General features: G+C 54.1%; 6 protein-coding genes across 6 annotated transcripts; 3 read left to right on the top strand and 3 right to left on the bottom strand.

Annotated features, from left to right (window-relative positions):
* Positions 1 to 3663: 3663 nt before the first annotated feature.
* On the bottom strand, positions 3664 to 5484 carry CCMA1212_008099 (uncharacterized protein; the record flags this gene model as incomplete). Its single annotated transcript, XM_073705246.1, has 5 exons — positions 3664 to 3826; positions 3893 to 4500; positions 4554 to 5098; positions 5158 to 5352; positions 5481 to 5484. The coding sequence occupies 5 exons, from the start codon at positions 5482 to 5484 to the stop codon at positions 3664 to 3666; spliced, it is 1515 nt and encodes a 504-aa protein (XP_073556292.1).
* A 2021-nt stretch (positions 5485 to 7505) lies between these two features.
* On the top strand, positions 7506 to 9748 carry CCMA1212_008096 (Serine/threonine-protein kinase PRR1; the record flags this gene model as incomplete). The annotated part of the gene is made up of 2 exons (XM_073705245.1): positions 7506 to 9135; positions 9189 to 9748. 2 exons carry the CDS (start codon positions 7506 to 7508, stop codon positions 9746 to 9748), a joined length of 2190 nt encoding a protein of 729 aa, XP_073556293.1.
* Positions 9749 to 12516: 2768 nt separating this feature from the next.
* On the bottom strand, positions 12517 to 12738 carry CCMA1212_008095 (uncharacterized protein; the record flags this gene model as incomplete). The annotated part of the gene is made up of 1 exon (XM_073705244.1): positions 12517 to 12738. One exon carries the CDS (start codon positions 12736 to 12738, stop codon positions 12517 to 12519), a length of 222 nt encoding a protein of 73 aa, XP_073556294.1.
* A 351-nt stretch (positions 12739 to 13089) lies between these two features.
* On the top strand, positions 13090 to 14173 carry CCMA1212_008094 (uncharacterized protein; the record flags this gene model as incomplete). The annotated part of the gene is made up of 5 exons (XM_073705243.1): positions 13090 to 13155; positions 13227 to 13448; positions 13544 to 13668; positions 13722 to 13822; positions 13872 to 14173. The coding sequence occupies 5 exons, from the start codon at positions 13090 to 13092 to the stop codon at positions 14171 to 14173; spliced, it is 816 nt and encodes a 271-aa protein (XP_073556295.1).
* A 1617-nt stretch (positions 14174 to 15790) lies between these two features.
* On the bottom strand, positions 15791 to 17187 carry CCMA1212_008093 (uncharacterized protein; the record flags this gene model as incomplete). Its single annotated transcript, XM_073705242.1, has 3 exons — positions 15791 to 16252; positions 16306 to 16974; positions 17185 to 17187. 3 exons carry the CDS (start codon positions 17185 to 17187, stop codon positions 15791 to 15793), a joined length of 1134 nt encoding a protein of 377 aa, XP_073556296.1.
* On the top strand, positions 17060 to 20703 carry CCMA1212_008092 (uncharacterized protein; the record flags this gene model as incomplete). The annotated part of the gene is made up of 4 exons (XM_073705241.1): positions 17060 to 17239; positions 17912 to 19109; positions 19172 to 19353; positions 19437 to 20703. The coding sequence occupies exons 1-4, from the start codon at positions 17064 to 17066 to the stop codon at positions 20701 to 20703; spliced, it is 2823 nt and encodes a 940-aa protein (XP_073556297.1). The 5' UTR covers positions 17060 to 17063.
* Positions 20704 to 21090: the final 387 nt, after the last annotated feature.

Below are 21090 nucleotides of genomic sequence, written 5' to 3'. Positions count from 1 at the left end.
TTGAGGAACAGGATGGGATGACTTGGGGGTTATGGGTCGCCGAGATATGGATTGCTGTCGGTGTGTATACCGCTTTTGAGTGTCGATGAAGGGTTGGAATGAGAGAAGACATGGGATCTGTATGACATTGTACTGCATGCAAACATCGAATAGTACCGCCAAGCTGTCAATCCTCATCCCCAAGCTCGTATGAACGGGACGCTCGCGCATCTTCTTCCAGCAGACCAGACATTGTTCGTACTTGTACGTACGAGACAGCTCCCACAGTCTTCGCCTTGCCATCATGTAACTGTATCTCACACAGCAAAGCCAGGGTGAAAGGCTCAGGAAAGGAGAACCCAGAGAAGCTGAAAAAGCGCGGCGACAACAGACGCCGGAACTGGGGGATCGTCCGCTACCGCCTTTTAGATGCCTTCGGGCCCCCGTCATTACGGAGCTCCCCAGGACGGCTATTTCCGCAGCGATGTGCCTCGAATCGAGAATAGTCTGTTTCTGCGGGCATCGTGTTGTGTCCTGTGCTGAGCATGGGGGGGGACAAAAAGAGTACGATATCATGGCAGGGGGGGGAGGCAAAGCTGGCGGGCGCTGAGTGGAAGAGCCCGGGCGAGGCATTGGTGTTTAATAATAATAGCAAGCTGCTCTTATTCTGCTTCGTCTGCTGCTCCTGAAAGTATTATCAAGGTGCTTTGCTTTAAAAGGATCAAGGCATGATGCTGTAGTATATTGAATCAAGGGATGAAACTTGTGCGCAGACTTGGTAACGCAGCACGGAGACTCGCATCCATCCTCATCAATTTCGATGAGAAAATGCAATGCACACCCTTCCTCCTCCTCCTCCTCCTCCTCCTCCTCCTTCTCCCCGCATACTGGGCGATACACGTCACATTCGCGTCGAGCCTTTTTATGTGACGGACCGTCCCTCGGCTTTGTTGCCCTTTGGTCTGGATCAATGCAGGTCTTGAGGGGGGGTCCCGGCGAGCTCGTTTTCTGACATTGGTCGCTTGCAGGGCTGACGACTTACACCGGTTTGGTCAGACGCTACACGGTCTCCCTTGTGGCTACTCCGCATCGCTGTGGTTGTCCTTGTAAGTGATTGTCGTGAATGCTTTTTCAGCTTAGGATGTTCATTGACAATCCATGCTATAAGTAAGCGTATTTTGTTCAGATCAAGTCACAGATTTGGCAGTTCGTTCCAACACGACATCCATAGCTTACATCTCGCAGCCTCGCCCCCCCGTCTCGACCCCAGACTGCCATCACCGCTATATGATGCAAACTCCCCCTCTCGACCCTTTTGTTTGTCCTTGGAAATACCCATGGGGGGGTTATTACCTACCCAATCGCCAAACGGCTCCATTTCTCCTCGCCTTTTCAAAAGCTACCCTACTCTCAAGAGTCCTGTACCACCAGCATACTACATGTAATCTGCACGAGTTGAGAACCCCCTCCTCCCCCCCGACCCGTCGTCGCCATCGCAATATCCAGCACACGCCCAGCCCAAGACGCGATATGCATCTACCGCCCTGGTCCGATCGATCCCGTCGAGCCGAGACGACAATCACTGTTTCACCCTCCAAATTTCCCCTCATTTATACTTGATGCAAGTGTGCTCCGTTTGCTCCCTCTGTTGTATGAACCTGATGAGGCAATGCTGCGCTTTTGCATCGCTATGAATAGCACCATGTATGTATATACAGCCCAGATATGCCAGGCTTCACAAGAAGAGCAAAGGTCGCTACAGCTCTCTCGTTCCTTGGATAGCTGTTCATAGCCGACAGTCCGTGACCTATCCAGTACAAAGTGTCCCCCCTTGCCAGGAATAGCTTCAAAGCAATCCGTCTTCCCAAAGCACGCTCACCACCACCAAACCACCAAAAAAAAAAAAAAAACATTCACATATCCCATATTCCTCACCACTCATATCCCCCCTCAAAAAGAAAAATAACCAAGCCCAGTCTGTCAAATCCGCAAAATTCCTGCTCATGCAAATGCACCAACCGTCCCGTGTCGTCATCGTCATCCCCCCCCAAAAAAAACCAACCGCTAAAACTCCAATCCCTTGCTTCCCCTTCTCCACGCCCTCTCTTTTTTTTTCCCCTTCTCCTCCTCTTTTTTCTACATTCACAATGCTTGGCCGGATTGGATTCTTCATTCATCGTGGACCCCGCTCACACGCCCTCTCCACTGCTACTACTTTTATCAAACTACTATTTTTTTCCCTCCGTATGTCTGATATCATCGTGCAGCAGACGGGGGTCATTTTAGCTCAAATGCTCTTACACCCTAGCTGCCCAAGCTCTCTCGTCCTTCTCCACGATAAGGAATACCAGACCGTCCAGCTGCGGCAGTGAAGAGAAGAAGAGAATACATAGGCACTCGGTATCTTGCGTCGCATTGCAGAAAACGGAACTGTTTAGGCATGGGCGTGGATGAGGGGCTGCGCATGTACTGTACATCCACCCGCTCACTTCCTTGCTTTTTTTGACTCCCACAAACGCATAAATGATGGTTTGCGTCAACTTGTCCATGTTTGTTCGCCTTGATAGTTGAGATCCGTTTTGGACGTTCGATCGGCAAACGGAAGACTTGTATCATTACCTTGTTCATGCATGATGAGATCTTTTGACGTATTGCCTTCTTACCTACGCTCTTGGGCAAGTCCCTCACGACTTCAGGGGCGTAAAATCCAAGGTCTACGGGTCCCTTCTATCTGAATCCAGTCAAGTGCTTCCAGATGGTGTCGATTTCTGTGGCCGCCTCGGCATGTCGGACGAGTCTCGCTATCTGTAATTCCACACTTATTGTACTTCTCATGGCCAGAATCAAAACCACGAAATATCTCCGTCTTAAACCGACTCCAATACCCCGATTGCCAACTATCCAAACAACCGCAAACCCACCCCCATGAACCATAACCCCTAGATATCCTCCTCCGTCCTCTTTAAAAACCGGGTCTCACGATCCCGTATAACATCACCTCACATCAAAAGCACACCTCCAAAAAAACACCGGGCGTATCCCTAGCCCCCAAGGGTCCCCTCCGCCCCGGAATCAAGCCATGCCTCATGATGAGATGATGCATACGCATGTCTCTGCTCATATGTCATGCACTACATCATTCTGAACCCGAACCACACAAAATGGTGCATGAACCATCACTTCTCCTCGGTACCTACGTCGTTAGCAGGACGGGTCTTGCTTTAGCTCGCGTAGGGGTTTTTCTGCTTTTCTGCAATGGGGATGGGAAAGACGTCAAGGGAGGGGAGGGGGGCGTGTTGGGGTGTACGAAGAGGGCTGGCGTGGTGCTACTTTAAACACTTTAAACAAGATCAGGACGAGATTCGGGAGGGGGAAACTGTTGTCGATCATGACGATGGTGGAAGACGAAATCTCTTGCTTGGCATTAATTCTTTTGGTGATATCCGTTCATCGTGATACATACATGGCTTTGACGCAATGTCGACAATCTCCGTCGCTAATCTCATGGCCTGATACGGTTCGATAGAACGCCTCTGCTTCATCACGACGCTGTCCTCCATTCTGTGTAATCCAGCGTTTCGCGTAGCTCATGACCGCATGCAGGGCCGTCTTGTCACCACACGAACCGCATCTCGTTCGAATGATTTGTTGTGTAAAGGCGTGGATGGCAAATATACACATCGTCTAGCCTTCCATCTTGACGTCGGACTCCTTGCCGAGGTTTTTCAGCAGGTAGCTCCGTTTAAAGTACTCGTTGGGATGCACAATGGTTTCCAGCTGGTTGGTCGTCATGATGCCTTCATCCTTGGCCTTTTTGATCTCGGCCTTATGCAGGTGGTCAAACACGCTGAGTCGAGTTAGCTCTCCGTAACAGTTGTAGAAGCTTCCTAGGAGTAAACTCTGAAAAACTTACCGATTGCATGCCATGTGAAACTTTTGATTATCCTTGTCTTCTTTGACACCCTGTAGCACCGACCGATCCGTTACCCCCATGGCTTGCACCAGAGAGGTCAGGTTCTCCAGGTTGAAATGCCGGTACGGGCACCCGTGAGCCTCGCCGGGCCCGGGCGGATGCTCGGTGAGAATCTTCTGACAGCTAAACGGGCTGTAGCCGCCGCCCCGCCGGTTCGAGTCGCCGCCAACGTCGCCGTATGCGTGGCGGATGTTGTACCGGTACTCCTTGTTGAACGTGTCGTCCGTCACCTTGTGGAAGGCGCCGCGCCAGAACGCGAGGCACTCTTCCAGGTTCAGGCCGATGCCCTTGAGGAAGAGCGTGTACTGGAGACGCCCGTAGTGCTTAAGGTGGGCGTCGCGACGCAGCGACCGGTGCAGGTTGGACATGCACGCGGGGAAGTGCTGTGACAGGTTGTCGATGTTGGCGGCCGAGATTTGGGCTCCGGCGGGGGCTGTTGAGCCGGAGACGTAGGCCGAGTCGGGAGTGATGAAGTTCTTGGAGAGGTGGTTGAGGATGGGCGTTAATCGATCGTCTTCGTCCAGTCGTGGCAGTGCTCGAGCTGTGAGCTAATTGGGCATTGTCAGTTTTCATAAAGCCTGAAATCTGCAGCAGGACTCACCTCTAGTTGTCTTTCGAGTCGGCTCGTGAATTCTGCCACCACCATGCTTGACTGCTCCCGCCCAGGCACATACGCCTTTCCAGCTTTCAAGAACACCCTCCGGCTCTCCACCAGATCGGGCACTCGCTCCCAGTCCACCTTGAACCACGTCTCGTCCTCGCTGCTCGTCTTCTTTACGCTCACCATGGCCGCCAGCTCAGCGCCATACCGCCTCTTCTCGTCGTCTGTCACGGGCTCCCACCAGTCGAGGTCGAGACTGGATACGAACGCGGCTCGCTCGTTCAGATCGTCGCTGTTGAACCGCAAGCGAAACAGCATCGTCTCGACGCGGGCAAATCTCCGGCGGAGATCCTCGGTGGACGAAAAGGCTAGCCGCAGGATGAAGTGGCTGTAGTGGTCTTTCTGGCGTTGGGAAAACAGCAGCTTTGTGTTGCTGGAGCTGTTGGAGTCGAGCGGCAGGTATTTGTCGAGGATGGGCTTCATGTGCGATGCCGTCTCTGCAGGCGACCGGTTGCGAAAGGAGCACGCCTCGAGCTCGGCCAGGACTAGCAGGATTGAATTAGACATGTTGAAGCAGCAGCAGCAGGAGTCCAGCTTCAATCACCTCGTAGTCGGTCAATGGCCCATTGCTCAAACTGCTCGAGCGTAATGTCTGCCGTCGGGGCATCTGCGTAAAAGTTGAGGCGATGGGGATACTGCGTGTCCTTGAACTGGGGCGTGGCAAACTGCTTCTTGCGGTGGTCGATGACTTTGGGCCGCTTGGGTTCGATTCTGCTGTAGTCTTGTCGCATCATGGTTGCTGATGCGGATTGTGGCCCTTGAAGTGAAGCTCAACTGTCGAGATGGATTGTGGCGGTTGAGAATGACGGAGCGTGAGAGACGCGACTCGACGCGTCGAGACGTGGGGCAGAGCAGATCAATTAAAACCCATGGTGGCGGTACCTGGTCATACGCTGCAATTGGCGCTAGCGCTAGGTACCGTCATCAACACCAAGAAAAATTGTTTTCAAGGCTCACAACCTGCCAGTTAGAGCAGGTCTGTTCGTAAATCCCAACATAATACGCAGTGCAGTGTCCGCTTCATCTCTTGTCTAATTATGAAGATACTCGAGAATTCTTCTGTCAATAGACAAGATTACCACTTAGTCAAACTCCATACCAAGGTAGCAGCATGTCAATGCTCCCTTATAAAGGTCATGCGAGCATTTGAGTGTTCCAACTCCACGTCAATCTCATCGTTGAATCACATAAAAGCCTCGTCCGTCACAGCCGGGTGCTTGTCTCGAGCTTCATCTCAAGAGGATGACATGGATGATGACACTCGCTAACTGGAACCGTTCAATATCGCTTGTCCGTCACAACTGATGATCCGGCATTGGTCCTGATCGAAGGACCACAGACAGTCACGGGCAAGCACTGGCTCGTCTCAAAAAGGAAAGCCGCGCGAAATCGAACAAGTAGCGGAAAGTAATGAGTACCAGCGACGCTCCAAGCAAAAGGAAGGCGAAACAAAAAGAAATGAATCCATCTTCCGTAGAATTGGAATCGGATCTCGTGACCGAGACAGGGGTCGAACCTGCAACCTCCTGATGTACTTGATCGTAGTCAGACGCTCTGCCATTGAGCCACACGGCCATTGAATTGTGGCTGAATGGCCAACCCAATTGCTCCAAGAACCGTTCGAAGCTGGAATTTGACAAAAAGAAAAAAAACAAGAGACTCCACAAGGGAAAAAAAGAACATCCAACTTGCGTTGGACGGTGACGATGTCTTTGACCGAGACAGGGGTCGAACCTGCAACCTCCTGATGTACTTTTCGTAGTCAGACGCTCTGCCATTGAGCCACACGGCCGGGATCTTGTCACGTGGAGCTGGGATGCTAAAGCCACTCATAGATGAGACGAGGGCGGATCCCAGAGGCTGGTCCGTCTCTGAGTGGCTCACCAGGTTGCATGCCCCGCTTTTGGATGAGCCCACTTGTTCGCCCGAGCCGATGCACGTTGTGGCTCTTGCCTGGGTGGATGACGTTATGCGCCCGACTGCTGCAGCGATAAGCCGATTCCGATGCTGATGCTGAATCACAAGTGCTGATGCAGCGATGCTTTGCTTGATGCCTCATTGACGCTGTACCAGTAATACAACTCCAATGTCGTTCAAGATGCTTCAAGTGCTCCTGTACAGTATTCACAAGCTGAAAATGAAGATCCTAATCATCCGTGGGCCCCGTGGTTGCAAGCACTCGCACGCACAATCCAGTCCAGTACTTTATGTAACGTACCGCCCGCGCCGCTTCGGGCTAGCGCCGGCCCTGCAGCGCCCTCAAGCCCTGTAGCCTCTGTTGGCGCTCGCCCTATGGCTTGCGGTGGAGACGCCCAGCCGGCGGTTGTACCTGCTACACGCTTCTCTACATGAACAGGGAGCAGACCCGCAGGCATGTCATGCGCCTCGCTTGTACCCGGAACGTCGACGCTGGATCGGACTGAGCCAACGTCGTTCCAGCTTCGTTGACTCTTCGCGACAACGACCTGTGTCGACTCGCAGCAGCCTCAACGCCGTCTCTGCTGCTCTCGCCGTCTCGCCGCTCCATTCCACCGCCCGCAGAGGCACCGCGTCCAAGCCTAGATGTCACCGCCATAGCAGAGCGCCGCCGCTCTTTGCCCTGCCCTGCCAAACCCCTCACCTCGCGACCTCTCCCTCGCGACGCCCTGCTTCCGCCTCGCCTTTGGCCGCACCGCGTGCCTCGTCCTCACCCGTCGCTGTTCCGCCCCGAAGCCGGCCGTCCTCGCCTCTTGCACCCGTCGAATCCGCGACTGACGGGTGACATTGACCTTGACCGACGCGGCCCCAACCGTATAGCCGTACGTGAGCAGCCCCCCGAGATGCCCTGGCTGGCTGCTCTGCGTCGCATTTGATGGATGCTGATGCTCATGTTGGACAGTCTCTCAGACAGCCATGAGCAACGCTTCGTACTTTCCGCCATCCTCGACATCCCACGACCGCGGCTCCAATGCCCCCTCGACGGCCAGCTCTGACAGCCTCAACCCAGCCCCGAGTTCCAGCTGTCATTCCGAGTCTGGCATCCGGCCCAACCCCCAACACAACGCGCCGGCATATGTTCCAGATGACCAACTAGCCCTGGCAGCCGCCGCCTCTGCCTCTTCGTCTGCCGGCTGCGACCCTGCGCCCTTTGTCAGCTTCCAGTCTACGACCATTGCTCCGTCGCCACCAGTCCAGTCTGCTCCTTATGAAGATGCCGCCGCTCATTACGACAGAAGCCCGGTAGAAGCTGGCGCCTCGCGCGGCGATGCCTATTCATCCCTCCGCATCTCCACCAACGTTGCATCTTCTTCCTCCACAGCTTCCCCTTCCACTTACCATCGCGAGTCTCCCACTGGCCACACCAGTCTCTCACCCATTCGCATCCCCTCGCCTCTGAATCACCAGTCGTCCTCCAGCAGCATACGCCTGTTGACGCGAACCCCGAGTCTCAAGGCTGCTCTGGCGCACTCGATTGGATCCGCCAGCGGCACGAGCAGTGTTATCTCGAGTCCTATGATTGCCGCCATGGGAGACGTGACGCCCTTACCCAGTCCTCTTCTATCCGGAGAGTCGCCTGGACCGTGGAGGAGGCTGGCGGTGGGCTCGGTGTCGCCGCCTCAACACCGCAGCTTGTTGAGCAGTGTTGGAGAAGACTTGGCGGCCATGGGGGCGCCGGTAGGGTCGATGAAGAACCCCAGCACGACGGCACCTTCCTCGAGACGCAAGGCATATGCGAGCCTGGCCGAGAATGACGCGGCCAACCAGCCTTTACCGAAACCTTCTCAACAAGCTCAGCAAGCCCAGCAAGCCCAGCAAGCGCAAATACCACATACGAGGAACCGAAGCTTCAGCGAATACAAGCCAGATCCGGCTGCCATTCCCAAGAGGATCGTCTCCGTGTCTGGCCCGCACGCCAAACCGGAACTTCAAAGTGCTCAGATGAAGAGGGAGCAGAACCTGGCAGAGTCACGCGGCCTGTCTCCCAGTGTTGCGAAGCCGCCGACGCCTCCTCCTAGTGAGAGCTCGAGAGACTCGGCCGACGCCGCCTCGACGTCGCAGTACGAATACTTTGAAGCCTACGACCGCCATGATCGGAAACGGAGACGCTGGCGCTCGGTGCGCACTGTGGGTCAGGGCACGTTCAGCAGAGTCGTGTTGGCTACCAGTCAGATGGATCAACCCGAGCAGACGTCTGCCGATCCCCCGCTTGACCGGAAGACGTTGGTCGCCATCAAGGTGTGCGAACATGGTCCTCAGGGAGGAGCCAGCGAGGAGCGTGTGGAGATGAGTCTCAAACGAGAGCTCGAGATCATGCAGAGCATCCATCATCCCAGTCTGGTCAACCTCAAGGCGTGGAACATTGAGCCTACGCGAGCAATTCTCGTCCTCACCTACTGCCCTGGAGGAGACTTGTTTGACGTTGCCACAACCCACCGAAAGCTTTTGACGCCGCCTTTACTGAGACGCATCTTTGCCGAGCTAGTCGGTGCTGTCAAGTACCTCCATGACCAGATGATTGTTCATCGCGATATCAAGCTTGAGAGTAAGTGGCTGCTGCCACGGCAGATGTGTGAATCCTACTAACGTTTCATCTAGACGTCCTTGTCCATCTTACACCCAACGAGCTTGCTGATCCATCCATCAACTGGAGCACATACCCGTATCCAGTCATCGCACTGGCTGATCTGGGCCTATCAAGACGGATAGCCGAAGACGAGAAGCTCGAGACACGCTGCGGATCGGAAGATTATGCTGCTCCCGAAGTCATCATGGGTCAACCCTACGACGGCCGTGCCACTGATGCATGGTCGCTTGGTGTGCTCCTTTACGCCCTCCTTGAATCTCGGCTTCCATTCGATCCTCCCCCCGGAATGAACGACTCCCATAGGATGCGCAGTCGAAAGAGCCACCGGATCGCGAGAGGCGAGTGGCGATGGATCGAGTACGGAGGCGACGACGGCGACCACGAAGCGAATGAAGCACGCTTTAAGGAGAAGGGCCTGCTCGACGCTATGCACATCACGGAAGGCCTTCTTAAGCGTGCCCGAAGTCGATGGACACTGCCGCAAGTATTGGCTACGCCGTGGGTGCGAGATGCCGTCACCGTCGAAGGCGGCATCCGTTTCAGAGAGGAGATTGAGGGAGCCGAAGTGTGAGCAGCAACTTGCTGTGCTTCCTTGGCCTCATAACGAACGCATCTGGTCATTGTCAGCAGATGCAACCAGACCGAAAACAACTTCCTTGATCTTTCTTTTTTTACGGCGTGCTTCCTTCTTCCTGGCTAGACGGCCTACAGTCCGCTATATTTAACCTTCTTTTTCTTTCGGCATCAGGCCTATACTGGCTCCAGCATTCCATTTCACGCGTTCTTGCTATATCAACCACGGAAAAGGGACAGAAAGCCCATACGATCAGGAGTTATAGGGGCGGTAGAGGGCGAAAAAAGAGTCAACGCATGAAAACACACCTGAAGCTCTGGGGAAATGAAGCTAGGTTGGGGCGGATCTGCATGAGACAAATGCGTTACCTCGTTATGGCTGGTCCTTGTAAGGGGGAAGAAGAACGGAGCGAGTGAAGAGGTCATCCAGCAGATTTTGGTGTGTTTTCTTTTGGCTTGGAAGCAGGGTTTGCTTTTCTTTTCTTTTCTTTCTTGACTTTCTATATGTATTTCGGAACTTGCCTTGACAATAAATGTGACGTGTCAGCTTTGTCGCTTTGGCAATCTGCTTTTGGGCCTTGTCCAAGGTGGGGTCCGGTAGGTAGATTGTTCTTGTAGCAGTAGTTTTCTTTATATTGTATTAGTAGGTTGGAGGAGGGTTTCGGGTATTTTTATGTGTATGTGTAGATGTATCATGGGGTGTTAGCTTGGTAGGTGTTTACGTTGTTTTTGACTTTGCTTGTAGGAGGAGAGGATGTGGTAATTAGATAGGTAGGATAGTAATTGAGATTGAATTGATTGTGATTTAGGAGGGTCAAGCGGCCTTTGATGATTTGTAGGAAAGGAATGTTGCCTGGATGCGGACTGGTTGACGTCTTGATGCTTGATGTTGGAACCGTCTGCAGCAGTAGGTAGAAAGAACGCCCAGTTCTCTCTCTCTCTCTCTATAGACATATCATTACATGCTTAAAGATAACTAAAAGAGCATGTGTCCTAGCACCCACGATATGTATAGTTTCTGGGGTCATTTATACTTGCATTTTAAAAACACGGATGCTTCTTTCCGGCAATCTTGGTAACTCGTTTACGGACAAGGATAATCCGCTCAAAGGAACAGATCGACTCATTTGGAAGAGAAATATAAAGGTCAATCGCGGAAATTATACACGTATCTGGTGTACCTAGTATGTCTGATTATCTGAATGAGCAAGGGAATACTACTTTTTCGGGATCGTTCTCGTATAAAGCAAAGCCACCGTGAATAGGCCAAATCCAAGACTCTCACTGGACGACCCGGTTGTTTCAACGCTCCCTCTCTTTCACCCACAAAACCACATCTCCACAGACATCCTCTGGTCGACATTATACTTGCAAACGCCCATCTTCCTCATCGGAACCCCATTTCAAGAACTGCCCTCGTAGCATTCATTCACAACCTCCCACGCATTACATCAAACGTATTTTCTCTCCCCTCTTCCTCTCCTCTCTTCATCCATAAACCTTCCTTGCACATCAGGCCTAGAATAAAATAAAAAATAAAAAAAAGACATTCTGAACATCCACGAGGTCGACTTTTTTCCATAATTTCTCGGGTATATAAAGTGCAAATTTCACGGCTACGACAGGTCCCTTTCAGGTGAGGGAAAAAAAAAAAAACTTTTTTCCTCACATTTTGTTGCGTCCGTCGTTTGCTCAGCTACAACTCTTCGCGAACACTCATGTCTTGGGAATTGAAGTACTTGCCAGACATTCCAACACTCCGTCAAATCTCCATCATAACCCCCATCGAAGACGTGGAATTACGCACAGTGATCACTCTGATTCAACTTTGCAGAGTGGGATGCTTGGAACAGCTGCGATGCCCCGTCAGTCTCTCTCAGAGGGTAGTAGTACTTGAGCTTCCATCTATAACATCTTTCCAAATGTAAAGCATTTCTCTTCGTGTTACATCCTCGTAAAATGCAATATCACAATCATCTCGTATTGTTTCCATCCGTTATCAATCTCTCCCATTAAGCTTATCGCAAAGATTTCGTCCTGATAGTTCCATGGGCCTCTCCCTAGCCACTCTAAATACAGGAAGAGGGGGCATCAAGTATAGGCCAGCCATCAATTAACCAGAAACAAACTTCCACCATCCCCATCTTCTCGATCCGAAATGCTCTTCTCATATCCTCCCAACATCGGCCAACTCCCCAATCAACATCCCCCCAGGCCCAACTCAATTCCACAAGTCGATATCCTCACGGCCACCCCTTAATCGCAAATTACACAGCTCACATACAACAACATCATGCAAAGCATGAAAATCCACGCAGAGCCTCACCCTCGCCACCATGTCACCGCATCAAAACGCCCAACAAGCATAATGACTCGTCCTTCACACAGGACCCCCTCCCCATCCGCCCGTCCATCATAAGCCACTGTCTCATCCTTCCACTGAGAAAACAAAAAGACACAAGGCTAGACAGGCTCGACCCAAGTCCTAGACAAAGGAGGCTGTGTTGGCATATACGGGATGCCCGCCAAAAGAGAAGAAGAACGAAACTAATGCAGCTCTGCCTCCCCTCCTATTTCCACTCGCGATTAGGCTTCTAGGAGCCCGTGCGCGGGTTCTGCTGTGTCATGATGAAATGAACATCACATGCAAGTGCTGGCCCTTTTTCTCACAGCTGAGACGTAGTCCCATCTTTTAGAACTTTAGCACTTCTCCTTTTTATCTGCTACAAGCTGGGCTCGCGGCTACACGGCAAGCAGAATCGACTCTCAGACCTTGGGCCGAAAGTTTGTGCCACGGCCCCCTACTGTGACTGGACGCTGCTGCCACAAGACAAGACGGTCAGAGACACAGGGCTGAGAAGCAAACAGACGTGTGCCACACAGCACATGAGGCGTCACTGCAGGGCAGCAGTGATCCTGCCGAGGACTTTGCTCAGGGGCATGTGATTCCTCGAGAAGAAACTGCTTCTCCCGGACTCGAAGATGCATCTAGGCACCTCTGAAGGCGATCTGGCAGACGAGAAACCGAGAACATATGGGGCAAGGCGTCCGGGAGCTTCCCTAGGAATCCGAGGCTGAGACAAGTGCGGTAGTGGGCGAAATGTCTTTGCTTCAGCTCAGAGTCTTGAGGTCTCTCTGGGTTCTGGTTCGCCATCGTTGCGTAACACATGACGCCCTCGTCCATTCCAGATCTGCAAAGCATGTCACTCGAACCCGATGGCTAACATTCGCTCACACTGTAGATGTACTTTAATCCCCACATCTCACGACGATGCAAACACGGACAGCGGGCACTCCACGGTACAATACGGTGAGCCGATATTCGAAGGATCAAAGGCCATGGACTCTCCTCTCGAACTCATGGGCCTCAAAACGGCCATTGCGGAATTGAGAAAGCTTCTGCTCGTAAGTAGACGCAGTTTGAGACGGCATTCAGGCCAAGTAGTGGCAAGCCTTCGTCTCCGCACGGTCGTTAGGTAGACCACTCCCCTCTCCATATCAAGGCCAGAGTTCGCGGCCCCGACAATGGTCCCTCTGCCTCCCACGCTCGCTTCCTCTTGGCACCATTCTTCATCCAAGCTGCAGAACCAAAGGAGCGAGCCAATTCGTCCCGTCTCAACGAGGCTGGCCAGCCTTACCCCGGAAAAGGAGGTCGTTCACTCCCCAGATACCGCCACGGCGGACCGCGGCTATCGTCGGTAAGCAGCATGCACTGTCTGGCGTCTGGATGGCATGGCATTTCCTGGGGAAATGTCCACTCTGGAGCACCTCTCCGGAAAATCACTACTAATAGAAATCAAACCCCGACATCTTGGCTGTGGGCTTATATGAAATCGGCCTAGAATACGATGCAGCCGTGTGTCGTAGGCTCATTCTTTGGATACTGTATCTCGATATTGGGGTAGCAGGTCGTTGCGAGTAAGTAGTGCTGGCAGATGCCGGAGCGCTCCATACAGAAAGCTCTTGGCTAGGCGCAAACTCGGCTGGCTGGCACAAGCTCGAACCCGAGCTGTCCCCGAGAGAAGGATTTTTCTGCAAGCCACTGCCATTGATGAGCCTCGGCTTCGAGCTGGTGCGCTCAATGTCCTAGTGCGTCAGACCCTCTGGTAAGTCACGAGCAGGGGGGGCGCAGTCTGCCCTCGAGAATCGCCGCGAGTGCCCCCGACTCCTGTGGCTGTTTCGACATGGCTCGATGATCCGGACAATCTTGGCTGGTCTTTCCGTCCACAGCAGAGGTGGAAGCGCAGCTCGCACGGGCGCGCTGGAGAAGCAACAGGTGGATCGCTTCACGGGCATCGCGGCAGGGTTTCTAGCAGTCGGCGGCAACTCTGAGCTCCGCTTGTCAGTCCCCGCATCCAATATCGACCTCTTGGGCACGAATAGCACGCGCTCCTTTTATGTAACTCGGCAGTCTTCCGGCTAGATCCCAAATCGCGACAGCGGTCCCCCCATCTCCAGGGTCGTTCTCCAGCGCTTCCGAGAACAGAGACGCTTCCTGCCTGTTGGAAATTGGGACGCGGTGGTCGAGCGTTGTCCCTCGCCAGCCGGGATGGCTGTTCAGGGGAAACGTGATGCATGCGGCTTCCTCCCGAACTTAAGAGCGCCTCCCCCGTTCGAATCGGGATCCCATCCCGGCATCCAGTCAAGGCCACGCGATTCGTTATGCTAAAACAAGCCACCATTTGCGCACTGCTGCGTCGCTTACCCGCCATCCAACGTCATTGGTCTCGGCCTGAAAAGGCCCTGGCCAACTCGGCTGACGGTACGAGGCACTAGCAGCAAGTAATAACTCGCAGGCCGGGCCAGGAGCGTTGCATGCCTCGGAAATCAGCCACGATTTTCATGAGACGTGCTCTGCTCGCAATTCGTCGCACTGCCCACGCCACTTCTGCTCGACCTCCCGTGTACAGGCACTCCGAAGTAATGCTGCCTTGTATACCCACCACTCTGAGAGATCGATTGCCCAGCCCTCTCTACCTCGAAAACATGGCAAAGACTGCACATTCTGTCGTCACTTGTTGTGAGCGATAAGCTCGCGCTGCTCAAGTACACCATTACCTTTGGGACGAGCCTTATCAGCAGCAGCGCTGGAGGAGGCTCGATCACTGATGTTGAACGGTCAGCCGGGAAAATGATAAACGAGGCATCGGGGCACAAGTACGAGAAAGATGTCCCGCTCCATGGAGAGTTACCTGGACACAGGTATTTCTCCGCCATGTGAAAGTGGGCAGAGTACCGGCTCGACAGGTACTACTGCTCCTCGCAGCAATGGCCCGGGGACTGCCGACACCTCTTAGACGCCAAAGACGTCGCATGAAGAGTCCATGCTTTGCATATGAAATGAGCAGTAGCATGTGCTCTGAGGACCGTCCCCGTTCGGCAGATAGTCGCATCATGCTGGCCTAGCTGATTTGGAATTTGCTGCCCGAGAGCCTCGCCTCACCCTCAGCGCTCTGCACGGGGGCCAAAGCAGAAAAAGAAGAAGAAAAAATCGAAAATGGCGTAAATAGCTGGGGCTCTCGCGCTAGGTGGACGCCGCCAGCAGAGATAACGCCAACAGAGGAGGTGACATGCACATCCGTACTTCGAAACTGCACGCAATCTTCCATCTTCCCCTTCTCTCTTTTTTGCCCGCAAGCCATTTTGCCCTCGTTGATAGCGGGTCTGACTCCCTTGGTCTGGACAGACTCTGCCCACTTGGGGCGAAGCGGATGGCGGCCACTGAAGATACAGCCTCGCCTTTTGCTAGCACCGTTGCAGACACGACGACGGCGGGCTCTGCTCCGTATATGATGCAGGAGTTCCAGCGTGCTTATCGACGATAAGCTTCTTTATAACACGGCCGCGGACGGACTGCAACAGGCGCGGGAGTCATACCTGTAATACTTCGCATAGATTGCTGGTGATGAGAGATCTCGTGAGATGCCCACCCACAAGAGCAAGCACAGTGCCCAGGGAAGCGGATTCGAGGTTGCATGTCGACTCCAGCCAACCCCTGCTAGTCTCGCAGAAGCTGCTGACACCAAGGTCTCGGCGCGGGTCAGCCCCAGACCCTCGATAGGCTTCTCTCTCGACCCACGGCGGTGGCCGAAGGCGCCAGCGACATGTTGCGCCGTGCTCCGTGCTTGTGCTTGTGCTTCCCTCCGTCCAAGTGTCGACTTCTTCCTGTGTCACGACGCTGCTGAATCGCGTTGCGCCCCACGTCCCACGTCTTTCCCCCCAGCCTATTCCCTGGCTGCGATCCGTCCTTGGCAGTTATTAGCCCTCCTACCGCAGCACAAGCAGCAATCATGCTACAGATGCTTGGAGACAAGACATCGTCGGCCCGGCTCCAGCGCTTGGTCACGCCTACTGCCCATTTTGCGCCCGGATAAAGGAAGGATGCGATCCGACGGCTTTCCGACAGGCTGGAGGAGGTGATCTCGCCAACGCGAAGCAGCCCCAATGCCGCCAACAGAGGGAGATTGCCAACGTCAGTTCCTAGAGTCGGCCGAATAAACGGCTGTTGACGTCGTCAAATACTCACTCAAATAGGTGCGCCATCTCCGTACATACATACTGTACAGAACCTGCTTGTTGGCGCTCTCCCACATGTCGTCGCTCATCCTGTTTTGCCCAGAGGGGATTGCGGAGGGGTGCTACATTAGTTGGCGTACGGAATTCGAGACTTGGGGCCTGGGGTGACGGCCATAGGCACGCAGTACATATGTACTCCGTTCCGTATCTTGCAAGCAGGCAATCTGTATGAGAGGCAGGACGGGCGAGGACCAGAAGAGCATGTCTCGAAGCAGTTGGCCTGGGGCGGAATCTGGTGTGAGCCCTCAAGCCTTCCCGCCCGTTGGCTGGCTCGGTCACTCCTTTGGAACTGGTAATGGCCTCCGAGGCTGTTCGGTTGAGCCGGTGCGAATCGTGGTGGTGGTGGTTGGATCTTGTGGCGCTTTCATTTTCGGCCCTGGCCTGAGTGGCTCGCATATCCCTCACCATGCTTGTTTTTTCGGCTTCGTTTGCGCACGACAGAACCAGAACGACACAGGGTGCCGAATCCTTCTGGAACCGCCCAACGACGATCACTGTCGGGGAGTTGGGCAACTTGAAAGACGTCGTTGGCTCGAGGCACTGCGTCCGTGTAGGCAAAATGCCATCATCGACCGGTCCCAGCACAGTGTCCTTGAGCGTACGGCCCCAGGGGGTTGGTATCAGAGCGCTGCCATTGGGCAATGTGCCCTGGCGAGTGGTGGCTTGCGTTCATATCACCTTCTTTTTCTGGCCGATGGTGGCATTCACACGCCGACCCCCCTGGCTACTCCAGCTCAATGGCCGGCAGCCCTACTTGTTTCCCCGACCTGATTATTTGCTTCGCCATCGCTGTTGCAATGTTCGTTAGCCACCAGCCTGCATTAGGTTACATCCCCTCCCATCCAACCTCTGGCTCACCATGCTGCTTGTCTCTTGTCTGCCAGCCCCTCTCTCCACCTGCTCTCGTGCCTAGGTGGTCCCCGTCGTCTTGATCCCATCGTACTAGCAGCGGCACCACAACCTCGTAGAGGTACCACTTGTACAGTACTAGCCCGTGGTACACCAGGACCAGCCAGAACTGCTCCGTCCATGGGCCAGCCTGTATTTGAGAATCTCTTGCTCTCTTATCTCAGCGGGGGCCTTCTAAATTGACCCTTCTCGAAAGACGGCACATGGGATTTCCCTTCTTGGCACTCTAGACGAGGGAACTTTTGCTCGCTCTCTTCGCTGCGTGGCTTGGCCTGGTTTCCTCCCACGCCGCTGCTGGTGCTTTGTTGCTGCTCTTGTTGTTTGTCCAAACCACACAACGGCTGCTTCCCTATCAGGGCGTTTTCCCACATCGGCTGATATCTGGGGAACGATACGGATATCTGCCCCTAGTCGGCCAGCCCTTGCCTGTACTTCGTGCTGCGCGCCTTCGTTCTACTAGGCCTCTCCGCCACTGTGATTCCCTTCTCTTTTACTATTATCCCTCTACACCAGGCGACTATGGGCACCTTTGCCCGCCACCCATACACGACCCTCGTTTGACTGAGCAAACACGCTCGCCACTCTCGGAGAGTGATGAATCACCGCGCTGGAGACTGATTATTCCAGCCGAGTCCCACGACTTGCCCAGGTCCGTCAGTTACTGACAGACAGACAGCCGGCGGACTGAGCACCACTGCTCTGTCTGCTCGGTGTGTGGGCACGTTGACATGTTCCATCAACCGCCGGAAAAGCCTCGCGCGGCTGGCTTCGACGATGATCCGTTCGGTTTTGTCACCCAGGCCTGGGAGAGGTATGGCCTGGGCAATGTGTCGTCGCCTCCGCCGGCGATGCCTCCTCAGCCCATTCAGAGAACCGGACGGGCCTATTCCACCGCTTCGGTAATGGACTGGACGCCCGAGATCGATACGACCTTTCACCACCACGGCGACGGAGTGGCCATGTCGCCGGTGGAACATGTCGAACTGGACAACCTTGGTTCGCCTCAGGGAGGGGGAGGGGTTGGCCGCTTGGTCGCGCATTTTGAGAATAAAGGTTATGTCCCGCCATTGCCTCCGCGGCCCATCAACAACCAGCCGCATCAACCGCACCACATGGGCCACAGTCCTTCAATGTCGTCGCAGTTTGGCAGCCTAAACTCTGTAGCCCATACGCATAGGATATCGAGCCCCGTTGCTAGCCCAGGTGAATCTCAATATGGCTCGCTCGGTGTGCATTCGCCCACGACACCCACCTCGATGGTCACCAACATGGGCCGCTCCGGCAGTATAAGCTATGGCAGCTTCCATGACACCCAGCACATGCATAGTCCCGGTATTGGTACGCCGTTTGGAAGCATGGATGGCTTTATGAGTTCTGCCCGCGTGAACAGCCCGATGGTGTCGACACCAATGGCATCGGCGCCCATGATGTCCAGTCCCATGGCCGCTCCGGGAGTGCCTGGTACCCCTGGATTCGAAATATGGCGACCTCCTGCCTCAATGACACCGAAACCCGAACCTGCTGCAATCACCAACCCGGCCAATTTCGACGGTTATTTCAGACCTCCAGTGCCGACAACGCCAAAGCCGGTGGTCAACACAGGTAATCAGTTCATCTTGGAATTCAACCCCAGCGCCAAGGCAGCCAAAGGGAAAGCCCCAGCAAAACCTCCCAGGCCTCGATTGCCTCCTCGAAAACCCAACCTCACACAATCACAACTCTCGGCGCAAACACCAGCAGCACCTGTGCAGGCGCCAACATCAACGCCAGCACCGGCGCCGACACCAGCCATTGCCTCAACTCCAGGGCCAATGTCTCCTCCTCCTAAGCCGCCTCGCCCCTCAGAACCGTCTTCTTCATCCACACCTATCGTTGTGAGCACCACCGCTGAACCGAGAGATTTCCTGCAGCTGGATGTACTAATGCGCTCGTCTAGGCACAACGGCGGGATTCGATGTCTCTTCGTGCCCAGGCAGGTACTAGGCCGTCACGGGAACAGGTTCCTGCAGAGGCGTGGGAGCAATATAAATCCACTATCCGTACCCTCTATCTCGAGGAGAGAAAACCCTTGAAAGAAGTCATGAGCGTCATGGCTGAACAATATGGGTTTCAAGCAACGTGAGTTTGGGAAATGGTTCCTCTTCTTTTTCATCATTCGTCCTCTTGGGCTTTTTTTGGAGCCGGTCTGACCCCCTTTTCAGGCCAAAGATGTACAAGACGAGATTTTCTCAATGGGGTTTCGTGAAAAACAACACGGAGGAAGAAGTGAAGCGACTGTTGTCGATGAAGTTCCAGCGAGATGCCGAGGGCAAAGTTTCCGAGTTTGTCCGAAACGGCAGAGTGGTAAACCTGGGTACCTATCTGAAACGGAAAGGAGTGACGGAGTATGACCTCGTCGATTTCGAGCTGCCCGCCGACCTTCCAGCGCATATTCGATGTAGAACGCCGACGCCGCCTCCAGCACTGCGATCACCCGATCTGCTTCGCGCACAGGAGGTGGTCGTTGGCAACATGCGCAAAGCATTTCTGCACTGTCGACAATTCGAAATGGAGACTGAGACGCAGGTGGGTTGGCCCTCAACCATGGTTTGGGGTGCCGGATCGAGTGAACTCTTGGTGGAGGCCAACTTTTATTTCGAAGCTCGCGACGCAGACCAAGGCGGCGATTACCTGATGCGGGCATTCAAACAGCTCGAGTTGGATCTCAGAAAGCTCTCGCCACAAGGTATCATGGAACTCATCCTGGGTATGATCAATCGCGATCCCGGCATGATGACGGCCCTCTGCAAATACCTAGCGGCATATTCGACAACCAATCTGGAGCGAACCCATCCTCTTCGGCAAATCTTCACTTGTCTGTATGAAGTGCAACAAAAGCACGGAGCGCAGACATTGTCTGAGCTCTTGTGGACCAGTATCTCGACGATTGCAGAGGAGCTCGAGGCCATCTATGGACGCAAACATCCGTATGTGGCTCGCACGTGGGCCGATCTTGCACTATTTTATAGCCAGGTGAACCCAGAAAGGCTGGAGAAACTGGTCGTTGAGCTTCGTGTGCTACAGAGGCAGCTCGAGCAACGACATGGCAATACCAGCGTCGAAGTGGTTTCCATCCGATATGCCATCCTGCTGTTGGTGTATGCAGCGTCTCCCCAGTCGGATGCCGCGAAGCAAGCCGCAAATGATTACTGGAATCTGCTGCGCAACATGAACACCATGTTTCCCATGCGCGACTCCCGTCCGAACAGTTACTGCTACCACAGCCCACTCAAGGTCGATCCATGGACGAAGAGATGCCGCAGGCGGTACGACACACTCGTAACCATATTCGAAGAGCATGCGGGTGTCAGGATCAATCCCTATTTCGAAGAGGACTTCCACACGACCGAGCACGCGCAAGAAACGCAGGACGCCTGGGCAGCAGCTCTCCAGATGGGTTCGACGAATAGATCATGGGGCTTCATCTAACAGACCACTTTCGAAGTTTGGGTATGTTCCACGCCGACTGGCGCAGATATCAGGCACCACGATACCCTTGTCTCTCGTTTCCTTGTGACGCGCGTTTTAGCGAGCATCTTTTGTCGAGATTCTTCCGGAATCCAGCGGGCGGTTGATACCCAGCATCAAGAGGAACGCGGCGCATATACCTATAGTAGCGACGATTTTTCGGTTACGTCCTGTTTGCCACCTCACATTGAGCCTGGAGTTCTTGGACAGTTGCCATTTTTTCGCCATCGCGGAACCTTTCCTTTCTCATGTCGCCGACGCTGACAAGTCGATTTCCTTGGGTTTTCCACGCAAGTTGTTGCACCTCTCGAGCCGGCGTTTGTGAGGCCATTTTCCCCCTTGGATGCG

This window comes from Trichoderma ghanense, assembly GCF_004382785.1.
Source record: "Trichoderma ghanense strain CCMA-1212 chromosome Unknown scaffold_11, whole genome shotgun sequence".
In the NCBI taxonomy this organism is placed as follows: domain Eukaryota; kingdom Fungi; phylum Ascomycota; class Sordariomycetes; order Hypocreales; family Hypocreaceae; genus Trichoderma; species Trichoderma ghanense.
Note: the sequence above shows the minus strand (reverse complement) of the source record. Positions and strands in the feature narration are given on the sequence as shown.